Here is a 20,498-nt window from a genome sequence, read left to right on the forward strand (position 1 = left end):
AACAGGGGCGGATTCTCATGGATAGACCCTGGGGGAGTCGGAGCATTAAACTGTGGCTCCTGTTCTCTCGTGCCACCTGAACAAAGTAGCCCTCTGTGAAGGTGGAATGAATGAACAGGGACACTTGTCTGCACATCCCTGCCATTGGCTGCAGTTCTTCATGCCGCCACCAGAGGACAGAGCTGAGTCACACTCGCCCTGGGTGGGGCGGCGATGGGGTCGGGGAGAGAAAGGATTTCCCCGGGGGAGTTCTGTGTGTCTGGGGGAGGATGATGAGCCCCAGGGCTCAGGGACCCCCATCCCTCACCATGGAACAAGAGGCCATTCAGAGCCCCTGAGAGGTCAAGGACGCCCTTCCCCACATGCCATCTCTCCAGAACAGGACAGTCCAGTGGAGACAGATGTTCATGGATCGGTCTAACCAGATTTCTCAGGGCTTTGGTGTGACTGTGCCCCCTCTTTTCCCAGGGAGTGATCTCCATTTCTTCTTTGTTAGGGGATTATTTTTCTCAGGGGGAAAGATCATGCACGTGAATGCTATCCCACGCAGGGCTCGCAACCCATGTCTGTCAGCCAAGAGCTGTCTGTATGCCCACTTTAAAGGTCGGGGCACCTGGGTGGCTCAGTCGATGAGCATCCAGCTCTTGGTTTCGGCTCAGGTCATGATCTCAGGGTCCTGGGATCCAGCCTCACATCGGGCTCCACACTCAGTCTGCTTGAGATTCTCGCTCTCCTTCTGCCCTTCCCCCTAAAATAAATAAATTAAATCTTTTTTTAAAAAGTAACTAAAATGTTACTATTTTGAATGTATTGGGTTAAACAGCATTAAACTTCATGTGTTTTTTAAAATGTATTTTCGTGTAGGTAGCAGAAAATTTAAAATTCTATCCACGGCTTGTATTTCATTTCTAGTAGTGATTCTCCAAAATCTAGGCGGCCCTGAGAAGGGTGGGTGGGTGGGCGGGTTCCAAGAACGGGAGCAGCTTCCCTGCATTTTATTCGGAAGGAGAACTGGATTTATTGCATCAGATATGGGAGTAATCAGATAAACACTTATTTTAAATTACTCTGCCCCTATCCAGATCACCAATGACTGCCTGGTGATGATCAGGGGGCAGTGCCCAGGCCTCCTGTCATGGGCCCTTGGCATCACCTCACATTGGGCCATGGCGCCCCCCCCTTCCTGGAAGCTCTGCCCACACTTCACTCCCGGGCACGGACTCCCTGCGCCTCCTGCCCACTGGCCACTCCCTTGTGCTCTCCTGGCCCCCTCGGCTGGCTCCCCCTCAACCCTCAGACCCTTCCTACTGGACACACCAACACGCAGCTGGGGGCCTCCCTCCAAGGCCTGAAGCAGGGCATCTACCAGGTACAGGTCCCCTCTGGTCACCAGCAGGGTCAGCATCTGGAGTCCACCTCGGCAAAGATGAGGGGAGGTGAGAAAGAAAGCATGGAGGGCAGACTAACAGTCCCACATGGCTGCCACCCAGGATGTTCATGGTGGCGGGTTGGACGCCCCGTCGGAGGCCCCTTTGCTGCCGCCACCCTCCCGAGCCCACTGGCCTCAGGGACAGTGTGCTTAGCATCACTTGGCTGCTCTGGCCAAGCCTCCAGGGTCACATCCCAAGGACCTACCTTAAAGGAGATCATCTCCTAAGGAAGGGTCACCTCTTTTTTTTTTTTTTTTTGCTGTACTCACAATTCAAGGACCCGTAGGAAACAGTCAAGTGAGGGCCTGACGTTAGATTTCGAGAAGGCTTGACCATTTCCACCACTCTCATTCCAAAATACAGCCCGATCCCGTGCCACCCAACCTCTTAGACCAGATGGCCTTCATCTATTTGGTTGTTCACACTTGCACCGGTATTTCTCAAGTACCTGCCCGGTACCAGCCTGGGTGCAAAAAGCCACAGCAAAGACGGGGCAGTGGAACGGGACATGGACAAGGACATGTGTGGTTGGGCATGGGGGCAGGAGCAGACTCTGGAGAAGAAAGCGGCCCTTGGGCATGATCCTAAGCCTTGCGGAGACTCAGATCCTCGTCTCTAAATTGGCGGTAGCAAGAACTATCTCCCCACTGGGTTGAAGAGGTAATTAATGGTGATGATTCAGGTCAAGGCCCTGGCAGAATGACTGGTGTGGGGAAATCTGCCCCACAGCACCAGAGTGACAGGGACCTTGTCTCCACACACCAGCCCAGGGTTCGCCCTCTGCTCAGGGGGAGCAGGGCTTCCTTGGCATCTGTATTATTCTGAACTAGGATCTCCAGGGATCACCCACCACTGTGTGTTACAGCTGCTTTTCCCTTCTATGCGTGCCAGAGGGCCTGTGGGGTGGGTGTTGGAGCTGTGAGTCACTGAGCCAGGGGGCACCACAAACAAAGACTCAGGGCGCCTGGGTGGCTTAGTTGTTTAAGCGTCTGTCTTCAGCTCAGGTAATGATCTTGGAGTGCTGGGATCGAGCCCCGCATCGAGCCCCGCGTTGGGCTCCCTGCTCAGCGGGGAGTCTGCTTCTCCCTCTGACCTTTCCTCCTCTCGTGCTCTCTCTCTCTCTCACTCTCTCTGTCTCAAATAAATAAATTCAATCTTTTTAAAAAAAGATATGTCTTGTCGCTCATCTCAGTTTGGATGGGCCATATTCCAAGTGCTCATTGGGTACATGTGGCTGGTGACTACACTACTGTACAGCATAGTTCTGCCGGGCCAGCCATGGCCCGGCCTGGAGCAGGACACCCACCATGTTGACCAAGACTGAACTTCAGAGCCCCTTGGCTTGGGAGATCTTGAAGTCATCACATATAGACCGACGAAGGAAGGGGGTGTCCATGAGGAGCTCATGGAGGGGACTAGAGGGGATAAGAAAGTGGTTCTTTCCGCTGACTGTTACTTCCTTTCTAAAAGAAGCAGGCACCATTTGGGGGGGCATGGCCCACCCCCCGCTCCAAACTGGCTGTTGCCAAGAACCTCTTTTAAAACCCAGACATCTCCCCCCATCTTCCACAACACACACCTTCCTCCTCCGAGATCAGCTTCTCCCGGAATATTTGATCGAATGAAACTTTGCCATCTCTTGTCCACTCTGGTGTGAAAAACATGGAAATCCCCAGTAAGGAACCTATGAATGCACAAAAGCACAGAGATGAACCCTTCAGTGGTGCTAAGGAAAAGACAAATCTCTGTTGAAAGCACAAAGTCCGCATTCTCTCTGGGCATGTGAGCTGACCCATCCAAACTGAGATGAGCGACAAGTGTAAAATACACACCAGACTTTGAAGATCTAATATGAAAAAAATGAACAAAAAATAGGTAATTTATGATCATTTTATCCTGATTATATGTTAAAATGATACTATTTTGAACGTATTGGGTTAAATAGCATTAAACTTCATGTGTTTTTTAAAATGTATTTTCGTGTGGATAGCAGAAAATTTAAAATTCTATCCACGGCTTGAATTTCATTTCTAGTAGTGATTCTCCAAAATCTAGGCAGCCCCGGGCAGCACCATGGACTCAGGGTCACCTGAGGAGGGTGGGTGGGTGGGTGCCAAGAATGGGAGCAGCTTCCCTGGTGAGAGCAGGAAGCCCATGCCTGTGGTCTGGCGGCCCTCCAGGATGCTGTGAGGGAGGCCTCCCGCCCTGTTCTGGAGCCACTCGAAGCCGAAAGCTCCAGAGAACTTCCTCTCATTGTGGACATTCAGGTTTTCCAAAAAATGAAACCCAGACCATTGCCAATATTTGTCCCAAATCTCGGCCTGAGGGGACATTGCTCCAACAGCCCAGAACCCCGGGGACGAGCACTCCAGGTGTTGATGAAGAGATGCTCTGGTCCCTTCTGAAGTGTTTTACAAAGTCTGGGCCGAATGTGCTGGGGTGGGATGGCTGTGATCTGAGGTCAGTGGGTTGCAGGAGGGCTCCCAGAAGGTCATCGCACACAGGGGCAATGGAAACATCCTGGCCACAACTCCAGGAAGACCAAGCTTCTCCTGACAGTCCCATGCAGACTCACAGCTGATTTGGTGGCAGTGGGGGGACTGAGCCGGGAGGAGACCAATGTGTGTGTGAGGCTGAGGGCTCAGACCTTCTCTGAGGAATATAAGTAGGGGTGGGAAGGGGAGATCCGTGATGGGAAAGGTCCCTTTAATTCCAGTAGAGACATGAGGCTGAATCAGCCAGAAACTGGCAGCTGGTTTTTCTAAGCCCCTCAGACTAGGCTCCAGTGCAGCCCACCCTGCTTCCTTTCTGGGGAGGTGAGTAAGAGGCAGAACCCTAACCGAGTTGCTGCTAACCCCTCCCGGTCCCTCCTGGCTGCCGGTCCACACCACGGACTGAGCTCAGCCCTGCCTCCACCGGACAGCCTGGTATAAACAGCCACGGGAGCCAGAGCCCTGGCTAGGTGCCTCCGCTCTGGGCCTCCAAGGTGTCTGGAGCCTGCTGTCCCAGAGAAAGGGACAGTTAGACACTGAGAAGCCCCCGCCCATAGTCGGCATCCCTGCTCCGACAGACACTTCACCTAGGAAGGCTGCTCAGAGGCACTGTGTGATATCACAGCCACACTTGGTCCTTTCCCTCGCTGTCCTGTCTACTTTGCCTTACCATGCTCCCTCTCCATTTACTCAGGGCAACTCCACCAAAGCCCCAGGAAATGACTCTCTAGTCCAGGTGGAGGCAGGCGACTGAGGGATCAAAGTAAGCAAATCCTGGGCATTCCTCCTTCTGGCTCCTGGATGTCCCCTGCCAGCCTCCGGGAGAGCTGCGCTGGGGTTTGTTTAAAGAGCCGCCTCGTCTATGACGTACCTACACTCCACGCTTCAGAGCCCCTGCTCACCAGCCACACGGAGATCGGGAAAGACGTTTCCTCCCAAAGATCATCAAGGTTGAGGATGTGGTCCCAAATTATACATCATACCATGACAGTAAGCCAAAGGAGGTCTCTCCTTCCTTACCAGAAACCTCTGCTTGTCTGAGCCCCTACAGGTAGGGTTGCCAGATGAAATATAGGATGCCCAATTAAACGGGAACTTCAGATAAATAGGAGTAATTTTCCAGTATAAGTATGTCCCAAATATTGCATGTGGCACGCTTATATTAAAAAGTTATTTGTTCCCTGTATACTGTTGGGACTGTAAACTGGTCTAGGCACGATGGGAAACAGTATGAAGTTTCCTTGATAATTTAGAAACAGAACTACCATATGATCCAGCCATCCCACTTCTGGGTTTCATTGCCAAAGGAAATGAAAACAGGTTATGAGAGATGTATGTGCACTCCCCTGTTCACTGCAGCATTATTTACAATATTCATGACATGGAAACAACCTAAGTGTCTATGTATAAATGGGCAAAGAAGGTGTGGTGTAGACAATGGAATAGCATCCAGTCCCAAAAGAAAAGGAAATCCTGCCACTTGCCACAACACGGACATGATGTGTGATATCACCTATATGTGGAATCTAAAAAACCCTAAATTCATAGACACAGAGTAGAGAGGTAGTTACCAGGGGCTGGGGGATGGAGGAAATGGGGAGTCACTGGTCAAACTCTAAAAACTTCCAGTTATAAAGTAGATGAGTTCTGGGGATCTAATGTACAGCATGGTGATTCTAGTTAATGACACTGCATTATATCCTTGAAAATTGTTAAGAGAGTAGATCTTAAATGTTTTCACCACAAAAAAAGAAGTGGCAAATATGTGAAGTGATGAAGGCTAACAGCTAGACTTCCAGGGGCCATCATTTCATGATATGTGAGGGTCTCAACCTAACACCTAAATTCACACAATGTTATATGTCAATTATATTTCAATAAAGGCTAAAAAAAGAAAATGCCTAAAACATGGTGTGTTTCTATGGAGTTTAGAAGGCACACGAGATAGTATGGGAAAAGCTAAGGGTGGAGTGAAAGGTAACAGCTGAAAGGCCATGTTGAGGGCGCCTGGGTGGCTCAGTTGGTTAAGCATCTGCCTTTGGCTCAGGTCAGGATCCTGGGGTCCTGGGACGAGCGCCACGTCAGGCTCCAAGTCTACTTCTCCACCTGCCCTTCCCCCACTCGTTCCTCTCAATCTCTCTTGCTCTCTCTCAAACAAATAAATAAATTTTTTTTTTTGAAAAAAGAAAGGTTATGTTGATACGGTGTTAGGAAAAACAAGTAAAGTGAATTTTTAAATAAATTGGCATTTTTAGGTAATAGAAATAGATTTATTTGTTGTGCAATTCTGTTTTTAATCAAATGACATTTGTTGGCGAGACACCAATGTAGTGTGTGTGTGTGTGTGTGTGTGTGTGTGTGTGTGTCTAATGTGTTGACCGTCGGGAACAGTCGGAATTCTCTTTTCCTTCATGTTGGGCTGCCCCCCAGATTCCTGAGATTAGACCTTAAGCTATAGTTAACTAGGAAATTTGCTTCTCTACCTCTCTGTAGGCATGAGTGGGATAAGCACACCCCTTTGACTGTGGGAATATTATGGCAGAGGCTTTAAAATGGATAAAAGGAGACATGGGCAATAAGCCACTGTTGGGGTGACCCAGACAATTCACGCAACCTCCCTTAGCCTCAGCTGACTTAATTCTCTGATGAGGATTTGCTTCCTGCACACCTCATCAAGCTGTTGTGATGATCCAAAATGATAGCTAGCTCGAGGCAACCCCGTATGGACTCCTTACTCAGCTAGAACCACGGGGCAGCTGGACAAGAGGGGAGGCCAGGAGGTTCCTGGGCAGTAAGTATGTAGAGGTCTCAGATCTGCCTGGAAGCACAGGGCCTGTCCACAGGGGGAGAGCGGGACCTCCACTTGGCTCTTCTCTGGCCTGACTTCACCCATCCCTTGGAAATGCTTGCTTTCTGGCTTCAATCACGCTGAGGGAGAACAGGAAGGTGTCCTGTCACTGGGAGGAAGACAGCGTGGAGGGAAAGCGTCTACTGTGAGGTGGCTTGGTGTGGGCTGCACAGCCTGGGCACGGTGAAGGTGATGTCCTCATACAGGGGGTGGCCCGGAATAGGTGTCAGAACGAGGAGAAACAAATGTTTTTTAAGGGGGAGGACTGTTTTATTGATGACGTCATTAAGAGTTGCTGGTGCAATGTGCTAGTAAATTCTCTGCAGATCGTGTTTTTATCTTTTTATAAGATTTTATTAATTTATTTCAGGGGGAGGGGCAGAGGGAGAGAGAGAGTCTTAAGCAGACTCCCCTCTGAGTGCGGAGCCCGATGCGGGCTCGATCTCAGGAACCTGAGATCATGACCTGATCCGAAACCAAAAGTCAGAGTCCCAACTGACTGAGCCACCCAGGTGCCCCATGCAGATAGTGTTTTTTTAAACTATCTACAGATAATGTACCCCCTTATCACCTGCACCTTGAATTGACAGCCTCCGTCCAGCCTGTGTTTGGTATGCCTCAGGCATGACTCCACACTGAAACGAATAAATAAATGAAATAAAAAGAGGAAGTTTGAGGAGCAGGATCTTTACACAGCACTGAAATAGCTCCCACGAAAGGGTTATTAGTTAAAAAGAGAAACAGAGCTAACTTTATGGTGGGGAAATCTGGCCCACACCCTCTCAATCAAATGATCTGAGTGAACATCATCATTACTGAGAGGAACTGAAATCCGGGCACCCGCTAGAAGGTGATGAGAGGAGCCCGGCGTTATCTCTGTGATGTTCCTACCGGAGGGGCAGAACCGGAATCTCTTCCTGAGACAACACATCAGAAAAATGCAAACTGAGGGACATTGTCCACAACTAACCTGTTAGCACCAGGAAGTGTTAAGGCCACGGAAATTAAGGAAAGGCTTTGGCACCGTTTCAGATTTAAGGAGATCTAAGGAGACAGACATGACGACTGCATGGAACACACAATCCAAACTGGATCCTTTTCCCATAAAGGACATTACTGGGGGCAAATTTTGTGCAGGGCCTGGAGGTTATGTGGAGTTATTATATCAATGTTAATTCTTCCTTCCTGCCTCCCTCCTTCCCTCCTTCTCTCTTTATTTTTTTTGTGGCAGAAGGGCAGTCAGAATACTCCAGACAGGAGAAAAGTCACAATCAAAGAAAGACAGGAAAATCACTCCCAGTCCTGTGAACTTGGAGCATTCTCTGTCAGGAGTTGCAGAAAGCGGAGTGGTGGGCACAGAATGAGAAAGAAGGCCAGGTAGCTAATTAGATGGGTCATTTTATTAGAATTATGCATGACACATTTTTATATAGTGGCATTGAGCTACACGAATGACTTAAATGATGAAATAATATTTTAGTATTTTAAAAATATTTTAGCAAAAATCACATATGAATGAATCAGAGTTGATTTCTTGACCTTGATAATTATATTGTGGTTGTATAGGAAAACATCTTTATATGAAATATCAATTAAAGATTTGGGTAACGGATGATGTAATGTATGGTGATTAACATAACAATAAAACATTTAAAGAAAAATTTAAAAAAAAAGATTTGGGTAATGGAGTGTCCTATTGGACACTCTCAACCTGCTCTCATAGGTTCAGGAAAAAATTGGTACCAAAAAAAAAAAAAGAAAGAAAAATAGTACTGTGCCTGCAGTTTTTCCTTAAGTTTGAGATTGCTACAAAATAACAATTAGAAAAGAAAATCAAGGCTCAGAGTTATATAACCCGACCAAGGCCACAGGGATAACAGGTGGCCGCTCCCAGTTGCAACTCCGGTGTGTCTGAGTCCCAAGTCCCCATCCTCACCCACACGGCCCTAGATGTCCCTGCTGTTTCCGCTGAGGCCCTTCAAAATCCACCCAAGAAGACCCCTGTTCCTATTCCTTCACCTGCAGAACAGTCCTCCTTCACCCAAACCATGTTGAGGTTCCTTTGATGGAACTGCTCCCCCACCCACCCCAGCCCTGTGCTGGCCCCGGCCCCCCCATCCTACTTGGCTGGCACCCACACCGAGGCGGTGGCAGGCAGCAGCAGGGTTCGGGCTGGCTCTCTGCTCTTAGGAGTGGGGTTCTTTTAGCTGAGCCCCCACTCTCCCAAAGTTCTCTCACTCTTCCTGAGGATCTCAAGATTTTTAAACCACTTACAACCAAACATGGTGATTTTTTCTGGCCTTAGCTCCCCATTCTTAGCACCCCCTCCAGAGAGAGATCCCCCCTGCATCTGGTGGCCTCAATAGGGGATCTCACCAGTCAGGGCTTTGTGTGCTATCCCATCACTTAAAAAAGCAATCACCACTGCAGGTTACAGACATCACCCATAGCCCAAACCAGAAGGCGCTGCTCTCCTGTGACCTTCCAGGCATGGCCCTGCCTCCCCACTGCTGAGGCGGCCCGAGCAGGGGAACGGGGAACGTGCAAAGGGTTTGCCTGTGACTCTGAGCCATGTGCCCACCGACGTCACCAGGGGCTCCAGAAGCAGGGGCTGGGAGACCAGCGTGGGGACGGTGCTGGGCCGCTCAGTGGTGAGACATGTCCCAGGACACACAGTTCGTCCCAGCTCCACCTGACCACCCTCCTCCTGAGCCATGGCCTCTGTACTGCCTGGAACCAAATGGCCCCCCTCCCAGGGACGAAGAGGCTCTGGAGCTGGAATGGCCCCAGGAGGGGGTCACGTGGAGACATCCTGTCCGTGGCTGATTGGCCTCTTTGCTCCCCTGGGGAAGGAGGGCAGCCTGCTATGTTCTCTCGTGCTGGTGGGCATCTGGAGGATGTGATGGTGGTACTACGAATGTGTCACCAGACAGGACTGGGCCGAGGCCCAGCAGGACGAAGCCTCCCTTCGCTGCCTGCCCTCACTGGTGCCTGGGTAAGAGCTCTCGTCCTTCACCGCTGGAGAAGCTGGCACGGGGAGAGGGGGTCCACCCCCTGAGATGTTAGCAGGTCCTAAGTGGCCCTCCAGCCTGAGTGCTCTGTGAGGGAATGTTGCTGTGTAAACAAGATGGTTGCTTCCTGACCGGCCCTTCCCCAAAAAGAGGCCCTTGTGACAGGAGCCTCTCTGGGGTGGAGAGGTAAGCCTGGTAGCCTGCATGCATATAAATGGTGCTGCCTGACTCCCCACTCAGACCTGACGGCAGAGATCCACAGGGGCTCTGTTTCTATGGGTGAGTGTAGCCCCATCCCTGTGGTCTTACCCAGGGCACGGGTTGCAGGCAATGAGCCCAGTGGTCACAGGCATAACTAAGGGCCAGACTGGGAAGGAGGGGGCCTCCTCGTGTACCACGGAGAGTCATGCCCAGAATCATTAACGGTGGATGCAGAAAGGTGGGCTTGCAAATATCCTCATACTCTGACCCTGCAAGGAGTGTAGCTGAGAGTATAAGAACAGAGGGAGGGAGTGACGCCATCCCTCCTCCCAACAGCCTGGAGGGACAGGTCAGGATTGTCTCCAGGGCACAGAAGAAGGTGATGCGAGTTCCCATGGTCACATCACAAGACTGCATTAGAAGCCAGACCCTCTGACTGTCCAGGTCCTCCTCACCAGCCCAGGTACCACACCCCTCCAGCCCCAGAGGTGTGGCGTGAAACCGCAGATGATGCTAGGAGCTTCCGAGGACAAGTTGGGTTTTTCCCAAAGTGCCTCAGCCTCGGCCATGTGCCTGAATCTTGACAAACCTTCGCAGATGCCTCAATGAGCCAATGGTGCTTTCTTTCTGCAGGAGGAGTCTCTGGAACAGAAGCCATGTTGCTGTACTCTTTGGCCCTCACCTTCACCTTGCTGATGGTTTCTGGCATGGAGTACAATGTGAAGGATGTCTGTATTGGCAGCCCCGGCATCCCTGGCACTCCTGGATCCCATGGCTTGCCAGGCAGAGATGGGAGAGACGGCGTCAAAGGAGACCCCGGGCCTCCAGGTACTGGGTGAGACCCTACCCTCAGCTGAGGGACAGTGACCTGTTTCCAGGAGGCCCACCTGTCCCGGGCTCTGGGCCGGGTCCCAAAGTCAGCGGGATGGCGGGGCATGGTGGGAGTTGCCTGGGGGCCTTAGACTGGAGCAGCCCTGGAGAGGTTGCCCTCAAAGTGCCCATGGGGTGACAGATGAGTCATCTCAGCTGCTAAGAGACGTCCCTTCACATCAGCCTCAGCCCTGCTGTGGGTGATAAATACCACACATCCATGTCCCCTTCTCTCTGCAGGCCCCAGGGGCCCCCCTGGAGGAATGCCAGGCTACTCCGGGCCTGAGGGGGTGATTGGATCCCCGGGTGTTGCTGGAGAGTGTGGAGAAAAGGGGGAGCCTGGTGAGAGGGGCCCTCCAGGTAAGCAGGACTGGGCAAGCCGGCCACAGCAACACGGGCACTGCGCCCATGTGACCAGTTACGTGAGGGATAGCGGGGGTCAGACAGAACCGTGGAGGTCCCCAAAGGGCATCCTACTCAACCTAAGTGAGAGAAGACGAGGCCGAGGAGAGGAGTCCGACATGCCCGGGTAGTAGGCCATGGCGAGGACTGGTGGGTGTTGGAAGGGCTCCACACGTCACGACGCTGATGAGCATCAGGTGTGGGGCGAGGACAAGCGCTGGGAGGCAGGGAAGGCATTTCCTGGGGCTGAGGCCCAGGGGGCATTCCGAAGGGTGTACAGGGTTATCTGGGCTCTCAGTAGATGATGGGAATGGGAGCCCCTACATACAAAGGGGAACTCCAGAGCTCGGCGTGGTGACCAAGGTCCATCAGGAGAGTGCCGAGAGAACCACGTGCTGTCCCTCTCCTTCAGAGCACCTTCTTACTTCAGTGTTTGAAATCCTGCTTCCTGGACGAGTGCCCACTATTTACTGAGCTGCTGGGTGGCAGGCGGGGGGGCGTGAGGTTGAGGGAGGACAATGGTTCAAGATCAGGGGTAGAGACCACGGTGAAAGCCTGTTTTGCCAGGCAGGTAGACCACTCCATGGCTCAGCCAGGCCAGAGAGAGAAGGAGAGGTATAGTTTGTTTGCCTTTGGTGGAGGCGGAGGGAGAGGACCCTGCCCCCAAACCAGAAAAATCCTGTGGGTTTTTCTGACAGAGCCGTTAAAGGACAGGGCAGGAAAGACGGGCAGGCAGGGGCTCAGCAGGTGCAGGGCTGCATCAAAGCACAAGGGCGTAGGCAGTGTGGAGACACACTCCAGGGCCTGAGCAGTGGGTGTGGACAAGTAAAGGGCCGAATGCCAGGCCTGCAGCTGGCGTTGTGCCTGCCTGGCCGCAAGTCAGGATCTTGGTTGGCTTGCCCCTGATCTTGGGTGGGAATCTCTTGACAGGTCTTCCAGCTTCTTTAGATGAGGAGCTCCAAACCACACTCTACAATTTCAGACGTCAAGTCCTGCAGGCCATGGGAGGTAAGGGGGGCTCCCCAGGGCCTTATAGCATGGAGGGTCTCCCTTAAGTTCCGTCGTTCCCAGCGCCAGGCTCCAGAACCTCGAGACTTGACAAGCAGGTGTGGATGGGCAGGTTTTGGGGGAAAAAAACAATACTTCCCTTTCCTGATGTCTTCGAATGGCCCCGAGGAGACAGAGGTAGACACAGATCAGCTCCCTATGTCAGGGGAGCATAAGTTCTCTGCCTAACTTGCCTTCTATTGAGTCTCAGGAAATTGCAGTTTCTGGCACATAACAGATGGTCCATCAGTAATTGTGCAATGGGTGAACGAATGAATAGAATGAGGAGAGCAGGGAGGGGGACTGAGGAAGACTCGGGTTGGCAGGGGAGGAGAGGCAGAGAAGGCACGAGGACAGGGAGCCCGGGCGAGGGACAGGGACTTCCAGCCAGAGCAGCCGGCGGCCTGACTCGGTTTCTCTGCCTCAGTCCTCAGCTTACGGGAGTCCATGCTGGTCGTGGGAGAGAAGGTCTTCTCCAGCAACGGGCGGTCAGTTAAGTTTGAGGACATTCAAGAGTTATGTGCCAGAGCAGGTGGCCGCATTGCTGCCCCGACGAGCCCGGAAGAGAATGAAGCCATTGCAAGCATCGTGAAGAAGTACAACACTTACGCCTACCTGGGCCTGATGGAGAGCCCCGACTCTGCGGGCCTCCTCTACATGGATGGGTCCCCTGTGAACTACACCAACTGGTACCCTGGGGAGCCCAGGGGTTGGGGCAAGGACAAGTGTGTGGAGATGTACACAGATGGGCAGTGGAATGACAAAAATTGCTTGCAGTACCGGCTGGCCATCTGTGAGTTCTGAGCAGGCCCCTGGGCCGCCCGATAGATAGGGCCCTGCCTTGGCCAGCCTCCCGCAGGAGGATGTGCCTGAGCTCTGACACGCTTTAGCTCCTTCCCGACAAAATGTATTTGTGGCCCTTAGAGCATTCTTAGCCGCTCCGCTCCCTGGACAGGCTCCAAATCCTCACCCGCATCAGGAATCAGGAATCAGTCTGACACGCGCCCCCCCCCCCCCCGACCCCCAGCCCCTTCTCAGCCCAGCACTCCAGGCGCCACTCCTAACTTTGCCTTTGGGCAAGAGTCGGAGACTTCTTTCTTCCTCCTCTTGTCTGGTTCCTTCGTTGCTAGATGGCAGCAGTGAGGTCCTGGGTTGGAAGTTCCCTCCAAAATCACACAGCAGGTGCCGGCTTCCCGGCCCCCCTCCCCCCTCACTCTGCAGACCACCTGCTGCCCAGCCTCAGCAAGATTTGGCGGTTCTGGTCAAGCACAATGATAGAAGAGGGGGACCTCTGGGGAATTCCACATGTGTGGAGCTAAGGACCCATTTGGGGTTATCTGGCAGCCCGGAGCCTCTGAGGGCACATCTGGTCGGTGTCTCCGTGAGGTCAGAGGGCCGGGTGGTGCCTCAGCATATTGTGGAGGCCAACCTAACCCTAATAGTTGCCTTGAGTCTTGGGTTGCCTCTCAACTTCCTGACCAAAAAGCAGCCAGTCTCTACACCCCTAGGGAAGATCTCACCCCCGACCCAGACATAATCCAAGTAACTCCGGCTGATGGACGTGTCTGCACCTCTTTTTGGATCTCAGTGAGGTGTTCACACCCCTCACCACACCACTGGCAGTTGATCGATCACATAAATAGCATATGTGCCAAGTCTATGTACCCAGAACCTTGCCAAGCACTTCTAAAACATCTTATGGAATATGATTTAATCTTTACACAATGCCATGGGCCCAGCCTGATTTTCCCCCATTTTCATATGAGGACACAAACTTAGAGAAGTTAAATGTTTTGAATTGTATTACTTGGAGCAAAAGTGGAAGAGGCTTATTCAAACCTATCTACCTGGACCTGAAGCTCATGCTCATAACGACCTTGCCTCTTACTGGACAGAGGTGACTGAAGTGTAATAAATCATGACTGCGTTAACATGAGTTTTCATTGCTTTGGTTTCAAGAAATAACACGTTTCTGTATCTCTAGAAATCAAATTAACTCTGGCTCTGAGCCCCCACTTACCTCAAAAATGGAAAATTCAATCTCGGGTAGTACCTTCTTTGTTGGGTGGGAGGGGCAACCTGCTTTCCACCCTTAAGTTGTACAAATGCATGGCAAGCTACAGAAAATATCTGGAAGAACATATGGACATTCATGTTGATGGCCGGCATTAGGGTAACTCCTAAGCTAACTCCACATGCTTCCTTTGTGGGTGATAATATCATGCCTTCCATTTTCCCCTTAGCCGCCTGAATGTTTTCCATGGCCCTAAGGTGGTGGTGTTCAGGGAGCTTGCTTCTCCCTCTCCAGCTCCCCTATGCTGTGTTCCCTCTCTCGCTATCTCTCTCTGTCAAATAAATAAATAAATAAATAAAAATCTTTTAATAAATAAATAAATAAATCAGTCCTAGATACTTTCCAATGCAGGGGTCTAGGGAAAAGAATGTATGAAGAATAATAAAAAATTTAAAAAAAATTTTTAAAAATTAAAAAAAAGAATGTATGAAAAATTGTGAGACCATATATTCATTTTGAGAACAGGGTGAGCTTCAGGTTTCCAGATTGTACATACCTGCTTTAAGACTCTTCATCAAACTTGTTATATATTATATTAGTGAGTTACATGGATTTATTTTTTGATATTGAACCATCCTTTCATTGCTGGGATATACCCCCCTCGGTCTAGGGGCTGATACTCTCATCACATTTACTCTGTGCCAGGAACTACACTCATACTAACTCATGTGATCCACATTAACCCTATTATGTAGATGTCATTATTGTCCCCAGTTTACAAATAAGAATACTGAGGCACATAGAGGTTAAAGCGATTTGCCAAAGGCCATGCAGCCAGTTCAAGCGCGGTCTGGGCTATGAATACACAAAGTCAGATTCCAGAGACTGTGCTATGGGACGGATGCATGCCTAGACTTCAACTGCCGCTTTTGACTTCTGGCGCATTTGTGTCTGCTCCACATTGTTTAATTAATCTGATATTAGTGGTAGTGGGGTCATATTCTTCCCATGATTGGAAAAACCAGAAGAGGCCAGGTTAAACACACAAGCACATGTAAAGCTGCTATTCCTTTTGTAGACACAAAAGGTCTCACGGTCACACGGCCAAGCCGAATGTCCCAGGGGGCAGGATGTAGAGGACGCCGCATGCTCTAAGGCAGGCTCCACAAAGTCCCATGGCCAAGGGCACAGATGTATAATTCTATGATACGGAGAAATAAAATATCAGGAAAAATAGTCCAAACTTCTCTGGTCAGATTTGCCAAGTTTATTTATTTTATTTTTGCAAAGAACCAGTTTTTTTAAAATTGTATTATTAGCTTTATAGTTATTTCCTTATTCTAATTCATTAATTTGTTTAAATTTTTATTCTTTCTTTGCTTCTTTCTTTCTTATATTGTCTTTTTAAAAATATCAATTTGGGACATCTGGGTGGCTCAGTCGGCTCAGGTCATGATCTTAGGGTCCCGGGATCGAGTCCCGTGTCAGAGCCCACTTCTCTCTCTGCCTGCTCTGCCTGCCGCTCCCCCTGCTTGTGCTCTCTCTCTCTCACTCTTGCTCTCTCTGACAAAAATAAGTAAAATCGGGCGCCTGGGTGGCTCAGTTGGTTAGGCGACTGCCTTCGGCTCAGGTCATGATCCTGGAGTCCTGGGATCGAGTCCCGCATCGGGCTCCCTGCTCAGCAGGGAGTCTGCTTCTCCCTCTGACCCTCCCCTCTCTCATGCTCTATCTCATTCTCTCTCTCAAATAAATAAATAAAATCTTAAAAAAAAATAAGTAAAATCTTTAAAAATAAATAAAAATAAAAATACCAATGTATCTGTTTATAGAGACAGCTGTCCTGGGAGGACTCCTTCTGAGGCTTGTAGTATCAGTCAGCTTTCATTCTGCTTATTTCCTACTGTGTTTGGTAATTTTTACAAGGGGATCTCAAACTTAGCTGATGGCCACCTGAGAAAATCCTGAGGCACCCAGCATGCATGTCCCTCTGGTGCACTAGGGTGTGACGAGCTGAGACGCTTGAAAAACTCTTTGTCGTCTTGCCATAAATAGCAAAAGTCGATAATCATCATCTTGGCCGAATAATAATAGTGTGTAGCGTGCTTTAAAACCCAGGCCTAGGGCGCCCGGGGGGCTCAGTTGGATAAGCGCCTGCCTTCGGCTCGGGTCATGATCCAGGGTCCTGGGATCGAGCCCCGCATCGGGCTCCCTGCTCCGCGGGGAGTCTGCTTCTCCCTCTGCCCCTCTTCCTTCTCGTGCTCTCTCTCTCTCAAATAAATAAATAAAATCTTTAAAAAAAAACAAAAAACAAAAAACCCAGGCCTTCGGCGAGGACAGACTAAAAGCACACGTCCTGAGAGGTGGATCTTTTCCCCAGCAAAGTCAAGGCTCTCTTATTGTCCCTTTCTTTGCTCATCCCTCCCTTCTCCGGCCATATAGTCTCCCCTGCTTCCCCAAGCCACTTTTCCTCTAGTCTGTAGCATAGAGGGTCCTGGTTTATGTAATTCTCTGTTTCAAACTCCCACCCTTCTGGGAAGTCCGCTCATTTGTTGCCTGAGTCGGATGTTCTTTGTCCTCTGGGCCTGGGGCCCTTCACAGTTATGTCAATGGCATCAGGAAACACAGCCCTGAGAGGGGTCTTCTGTACAGGGGGCCCCAGGAATCTGGGAGGGCTGCCGAACAGGGCTTAGTGACTTCGAGTATACAGAGCGGATGACCCTCAAGAAGCCAGAACACCAATCACAAGGCAGAGTCAAAGGAAAGTGGCCCCACCCCGACTCCCCACCAGGGAAAGAGCAAACCTCTCGAGCTATTTGGTAAGACTAAGTGTTTCAGAGAGTGAGTGTAAATTGGGGGAGGGCAGGAATCCAAGGTCAGGTCAGGCACATGAAAAAGGCCACTTGATGAGGCGCTGGAGATAAGAAGCAGACGCTGCTGGAAACCAGGCGCGGAGGCACCGAGGACTGGCCAACCACCTGCTCCTGCTCATGGTCTCCGCTCCTCCCCCACGCCCGCTCTCTCAGGCGACCCTTCCTCTGTGCCCAGCCCTGGGGTGCACCGTGGGGACAAGCCAGTGAGGCAAACACAGCTCCTGTCCTGGAGAAGTAGCTGGGAGCGTGGGCACCGATATTAGCTCTGTGGGGAGAGCAGTCAGGGAGCTGCTCTGAGGAGGCCATGCGGAAGGACCCATTCACTCAGTGACTGTTTCCAGGCACCCTTCCCAGCGGCGGTGTCTGTTTCCAGGCACCCTTCCCAGCGGCGGTGTCTGTTTCCAGGCACCCTTCCCAGCGGCGGTGTCTGTTTCCAGGCACCCTTCCCAGCGGCGGTGTCTGTTTCCAGGCACCCTTCCCAGTGGTGGTGACTGCTTCCAGGCACCCTTCTGAGTGGGGCAGCAACAGTTGAGGACAAGATCCCTGTTCTGAAGCAGTTCTTGTTCTAAAGGAGGGCAACGGTCAATGAATGTGCAACTAAATAAACAAGACAGTTTTACAGGGATAGCTATTATAGGCAGAGAATTAAAACAGAAAGACAGGATGGAGTGGCTACTTAAAAATAAATGATAGAGGGGCTCTTGGGTGGCTCAGTCAGTTGTAAAGCGTCTGCCTTCGGCTCAGGTCATGATCCCAGGGTCCTGGGATCGAGCCCCACGTCGGGCTCCCTCCTCGGCGGGAAGCCTGCTTCTCCCTCTTCTGCTCCCTCTGCTTGTGTTCCCTCTCTCGCTGTCTCTTCTCTCTGTCAAATAAATAAGTAAAAATCTTAAAAAAAAAAAAAAATTAAATGGTAGTGGAAAGCCCTTTCTCCAGACAGAATATTTAAACTGCAATGTGAGTGACAATAATCATGCAAAGATAGCGGCAAGCATCCTAGTGTGGAACAGCTATAGTGCAAGTACCCACATCCAGCCTTGAACTTGAATTACTACAAATACTCCCTCCCCTCTGCCTCGCCCTGGGACATCTGCGCCTCATCCAAAGAAGACCTTTGATAAATGTTGGGAATGAGAAGGGAGGAATGAGGCGACTCAGTGTTCAATCCCTCCCAACCCCCCACCCCACCCTGAACCAGACACAAGTGGGAGCGGGGGAACCGACACAGAGTGTGAGCCGGTACGTGTAGGCGGGCCGTGGACGTGCGCATGCTCAAACATGAGTGTGTGTTCGGTGGAATTTCTAATCATGTCTCTTCTAGAAATAAATATGTGGAGGAAAGTATTGTCTAGACGAAGACTCTGGAGAGTCAGAGGGACGGAGCTGCAGGGATGCATGGGAGGGAGCAGCAGAGGGAGGACTGCAGGCTATTCAAGGAGTGAGCGGCCCAGTGCTGGGCCACGGACCCCAGCAGTGGCGCTAGGGAGCTACCGCAGTAGACAGCGGTTCTAAGGACAGTCGTTTATTAATCTGGGGTTGAAGGCCAGTCCAGCACTGTCCCCGGTCACCAGGTTAATTGGACCTGACGTCCCTGGGCTAGAGGACCGGCTTCCTGGCCATAGCCTCCGTGCTTTGAGGAGGCCCTGGTAAGTCATTTCTGGAGGACAGAGGGAAAGGCCTGGGCCAGGGGTCCGGCAGGGGCTTGGGTGGGGTGGTCAGGCCCACTCAGGGCCTCTGTCTCCCTCTGACCTGGGGCATTTGTATCCTTGCAGGGTCCACTTGACCTTTCTGCAAATGAAAGGGTGGTCTTCTCAGCCAAAGGGAAAAATGGAAGTGGGCTGTGTCTGCCAACATGTTTAAGCCCTGACCTTGGCCTCCAGGACGATCAGGGGAAGTTGAAAGAAAGAAAGAAAGAAAGAAAGAAAGAGAGAGAGAGAGAGGAAGGAAGGAAGGAAGGAAGGAAGGAAGGAAGGAAGGAAGAAAGAAAGAAAGAAAGAAAGAAAGAAAGAAAGAAAGAAAGAGAAAGAAAGAAAGAAAGAAAGAAAGAAAGAAAGAAAGAAAGAAAGAAAGAAAGAAAGAAAGAAAGAAAGAAAGAAAGAAAAAGAAAGAAAGAAAGAAAGAAGAAAAAAGATAGAAAGAAGAAAGATGGAGAAGAATGTGATCAAGAAATTTCTCTTCCAACTCCTTACTTCTCACTGTGTCCTGGAGGAAGGGAAGGGTTAAGGCAGGTGACAGGCAGGGAAGGCAAGGGCAGAGGCAGCAGTGCGGGAGGGAAGGCCAGGGACAGGGGATGAGAGGCCAGACAGGCCCATGGGAGCTGGGCTGCCAAGCTTCTGGAAAGGGGGCCGGCTTGAGCAAAAGCTGGATGGCGATCTGACGGCTGGCTCAGGGCACGGAGCTGGGGAGGCCTCTGAGCAGCATGCAGAGGACCCTGCCAGGAGAAGGAACAAGGGCTGACAGCCTGCCAGGTCCAGCATGAACTGAAATTTCAGGAGCCTGGGTTCTGGCTGGCAAAAAATGGCTTCTCCATGGAAAATCTCAAGGCAACGGAAGGAGAAATCTGTCTCATCTGGCCAGGATCAAGGACCAAAGGAGGTTCTATTCTGAGAGTCAGAACCCTGCCTCGGGACACCCCGGGTCCTGAGCCCCCCCAGCAAGTGCCTGTCACGAAGTAGAGACTTGCTGCAAGATGACGGACAGGCTGCCAGGGAAACCACGGGGATTGATCCCAGGGACAGACATGGCCTGGAGTGAAGGACGGGCTTTTTACATGAAATGAGAGAATGGACGTCATAAACCAGGTGTCCTGCCGAGAAATGGGTCTTGTGGGACCTCAGGTTACCGCTGGAGTTCGAGTCTAACTTTAGGGCCTATTGGAAGGGGAAGAAGAGGGGAACTGGGGCTCCCTGGAACCTCAAGAAGAGAGTCAAGAAAGAGGAGCCAAAGCTCACACAGGCGATAAGCTCTCGGTCTTTCTGCCAGGCCATGGGAGCAGAGGGCTAGTTTGTGATCGCCAGACCGTGTGCGCTCTCACGCAGGGCGGGGGCGGCCTAACTTCCCGAGGCTCGAACCCACAGGGCCACTGTTGTATCACTCTTGCGTGTACGACTGTTATATTACCTTCATTTTAGCACTGAACTACCTCTACTACTTCTCGCTTGTAGCTTGGGAGTAACGCAGAGCCAAGAGCCGTGATGGTCCCCTCTGGGTCTCCTGCCCCCCAGCACAGGGTCTGGCACAGCAGAGGGGGCAGCAAAGGCTGACAAAGCAAGAGGAGACAGAATTATTTCCCCTGACTTTCTCCACCCTAAGGACC

At 51.1% G+C, this 20,498-nt stretch overlaps 1 protein-coding gene across 2 annotated transcripts; it reads left to right on the forward strand.

Annotated features, from left to right (window-relative positions):
• Positions 1–9,995: 9,995 nt before the first annotated feature.
• LOC114214066 (pulmonary surfactant-associated protein A-like) lies at positions 9,996–13,105 on the forward strand. 2 transcript variants are annotated; one of them, XM_088019955.1, is made up of 6 exons: positions 9,996–10,060; positions 10,122–10,123; positions 10,619–10,810; positions 11,093–11,212; positions 12,185–12,262; positions 12,729–13,105. In XM_088019955.1, exons 1-6 carry the CDS (start codon positions 9,996–9,998, stop codon positions 13,103–13,105), a joined length of 834 nt encoding a protein of 277 aa, XP_087876081.1. The 2 variants fall into 2 exon arrangements, with proteins under 2 accessions (XP_087876081.1, XP_027965255.2); XM_028109454.2 differs by lacking the exons at positions 9,996–10,060; positions 10,122–10,123 and having other exon boundaries at positions 10,609–10,810.
• The last annotated feature ends 7,393 nt before the right edge of the window (positions 13,106–20,498 follow it).

The sequence above is a fragment of the Eumetopias jubatus genome, unplaced genomic scaffold, assembly GCF_037043125.1.
Source record: "Eumetopias jubatus isolate StellerSeaLion01/CBP00866 unplaced genomic scaffold, mEumJub1_p1.0 scaffold_17, whole genome shotgun sequence".
In the NCBI taxonomy this organism is placed as follows: domain Eukaryota; kingdom Metazoa; phylum Chordata; class Mammalia; order Carnivora; family Otariidae; genus Eumetopias; species Eumetopias jubatus.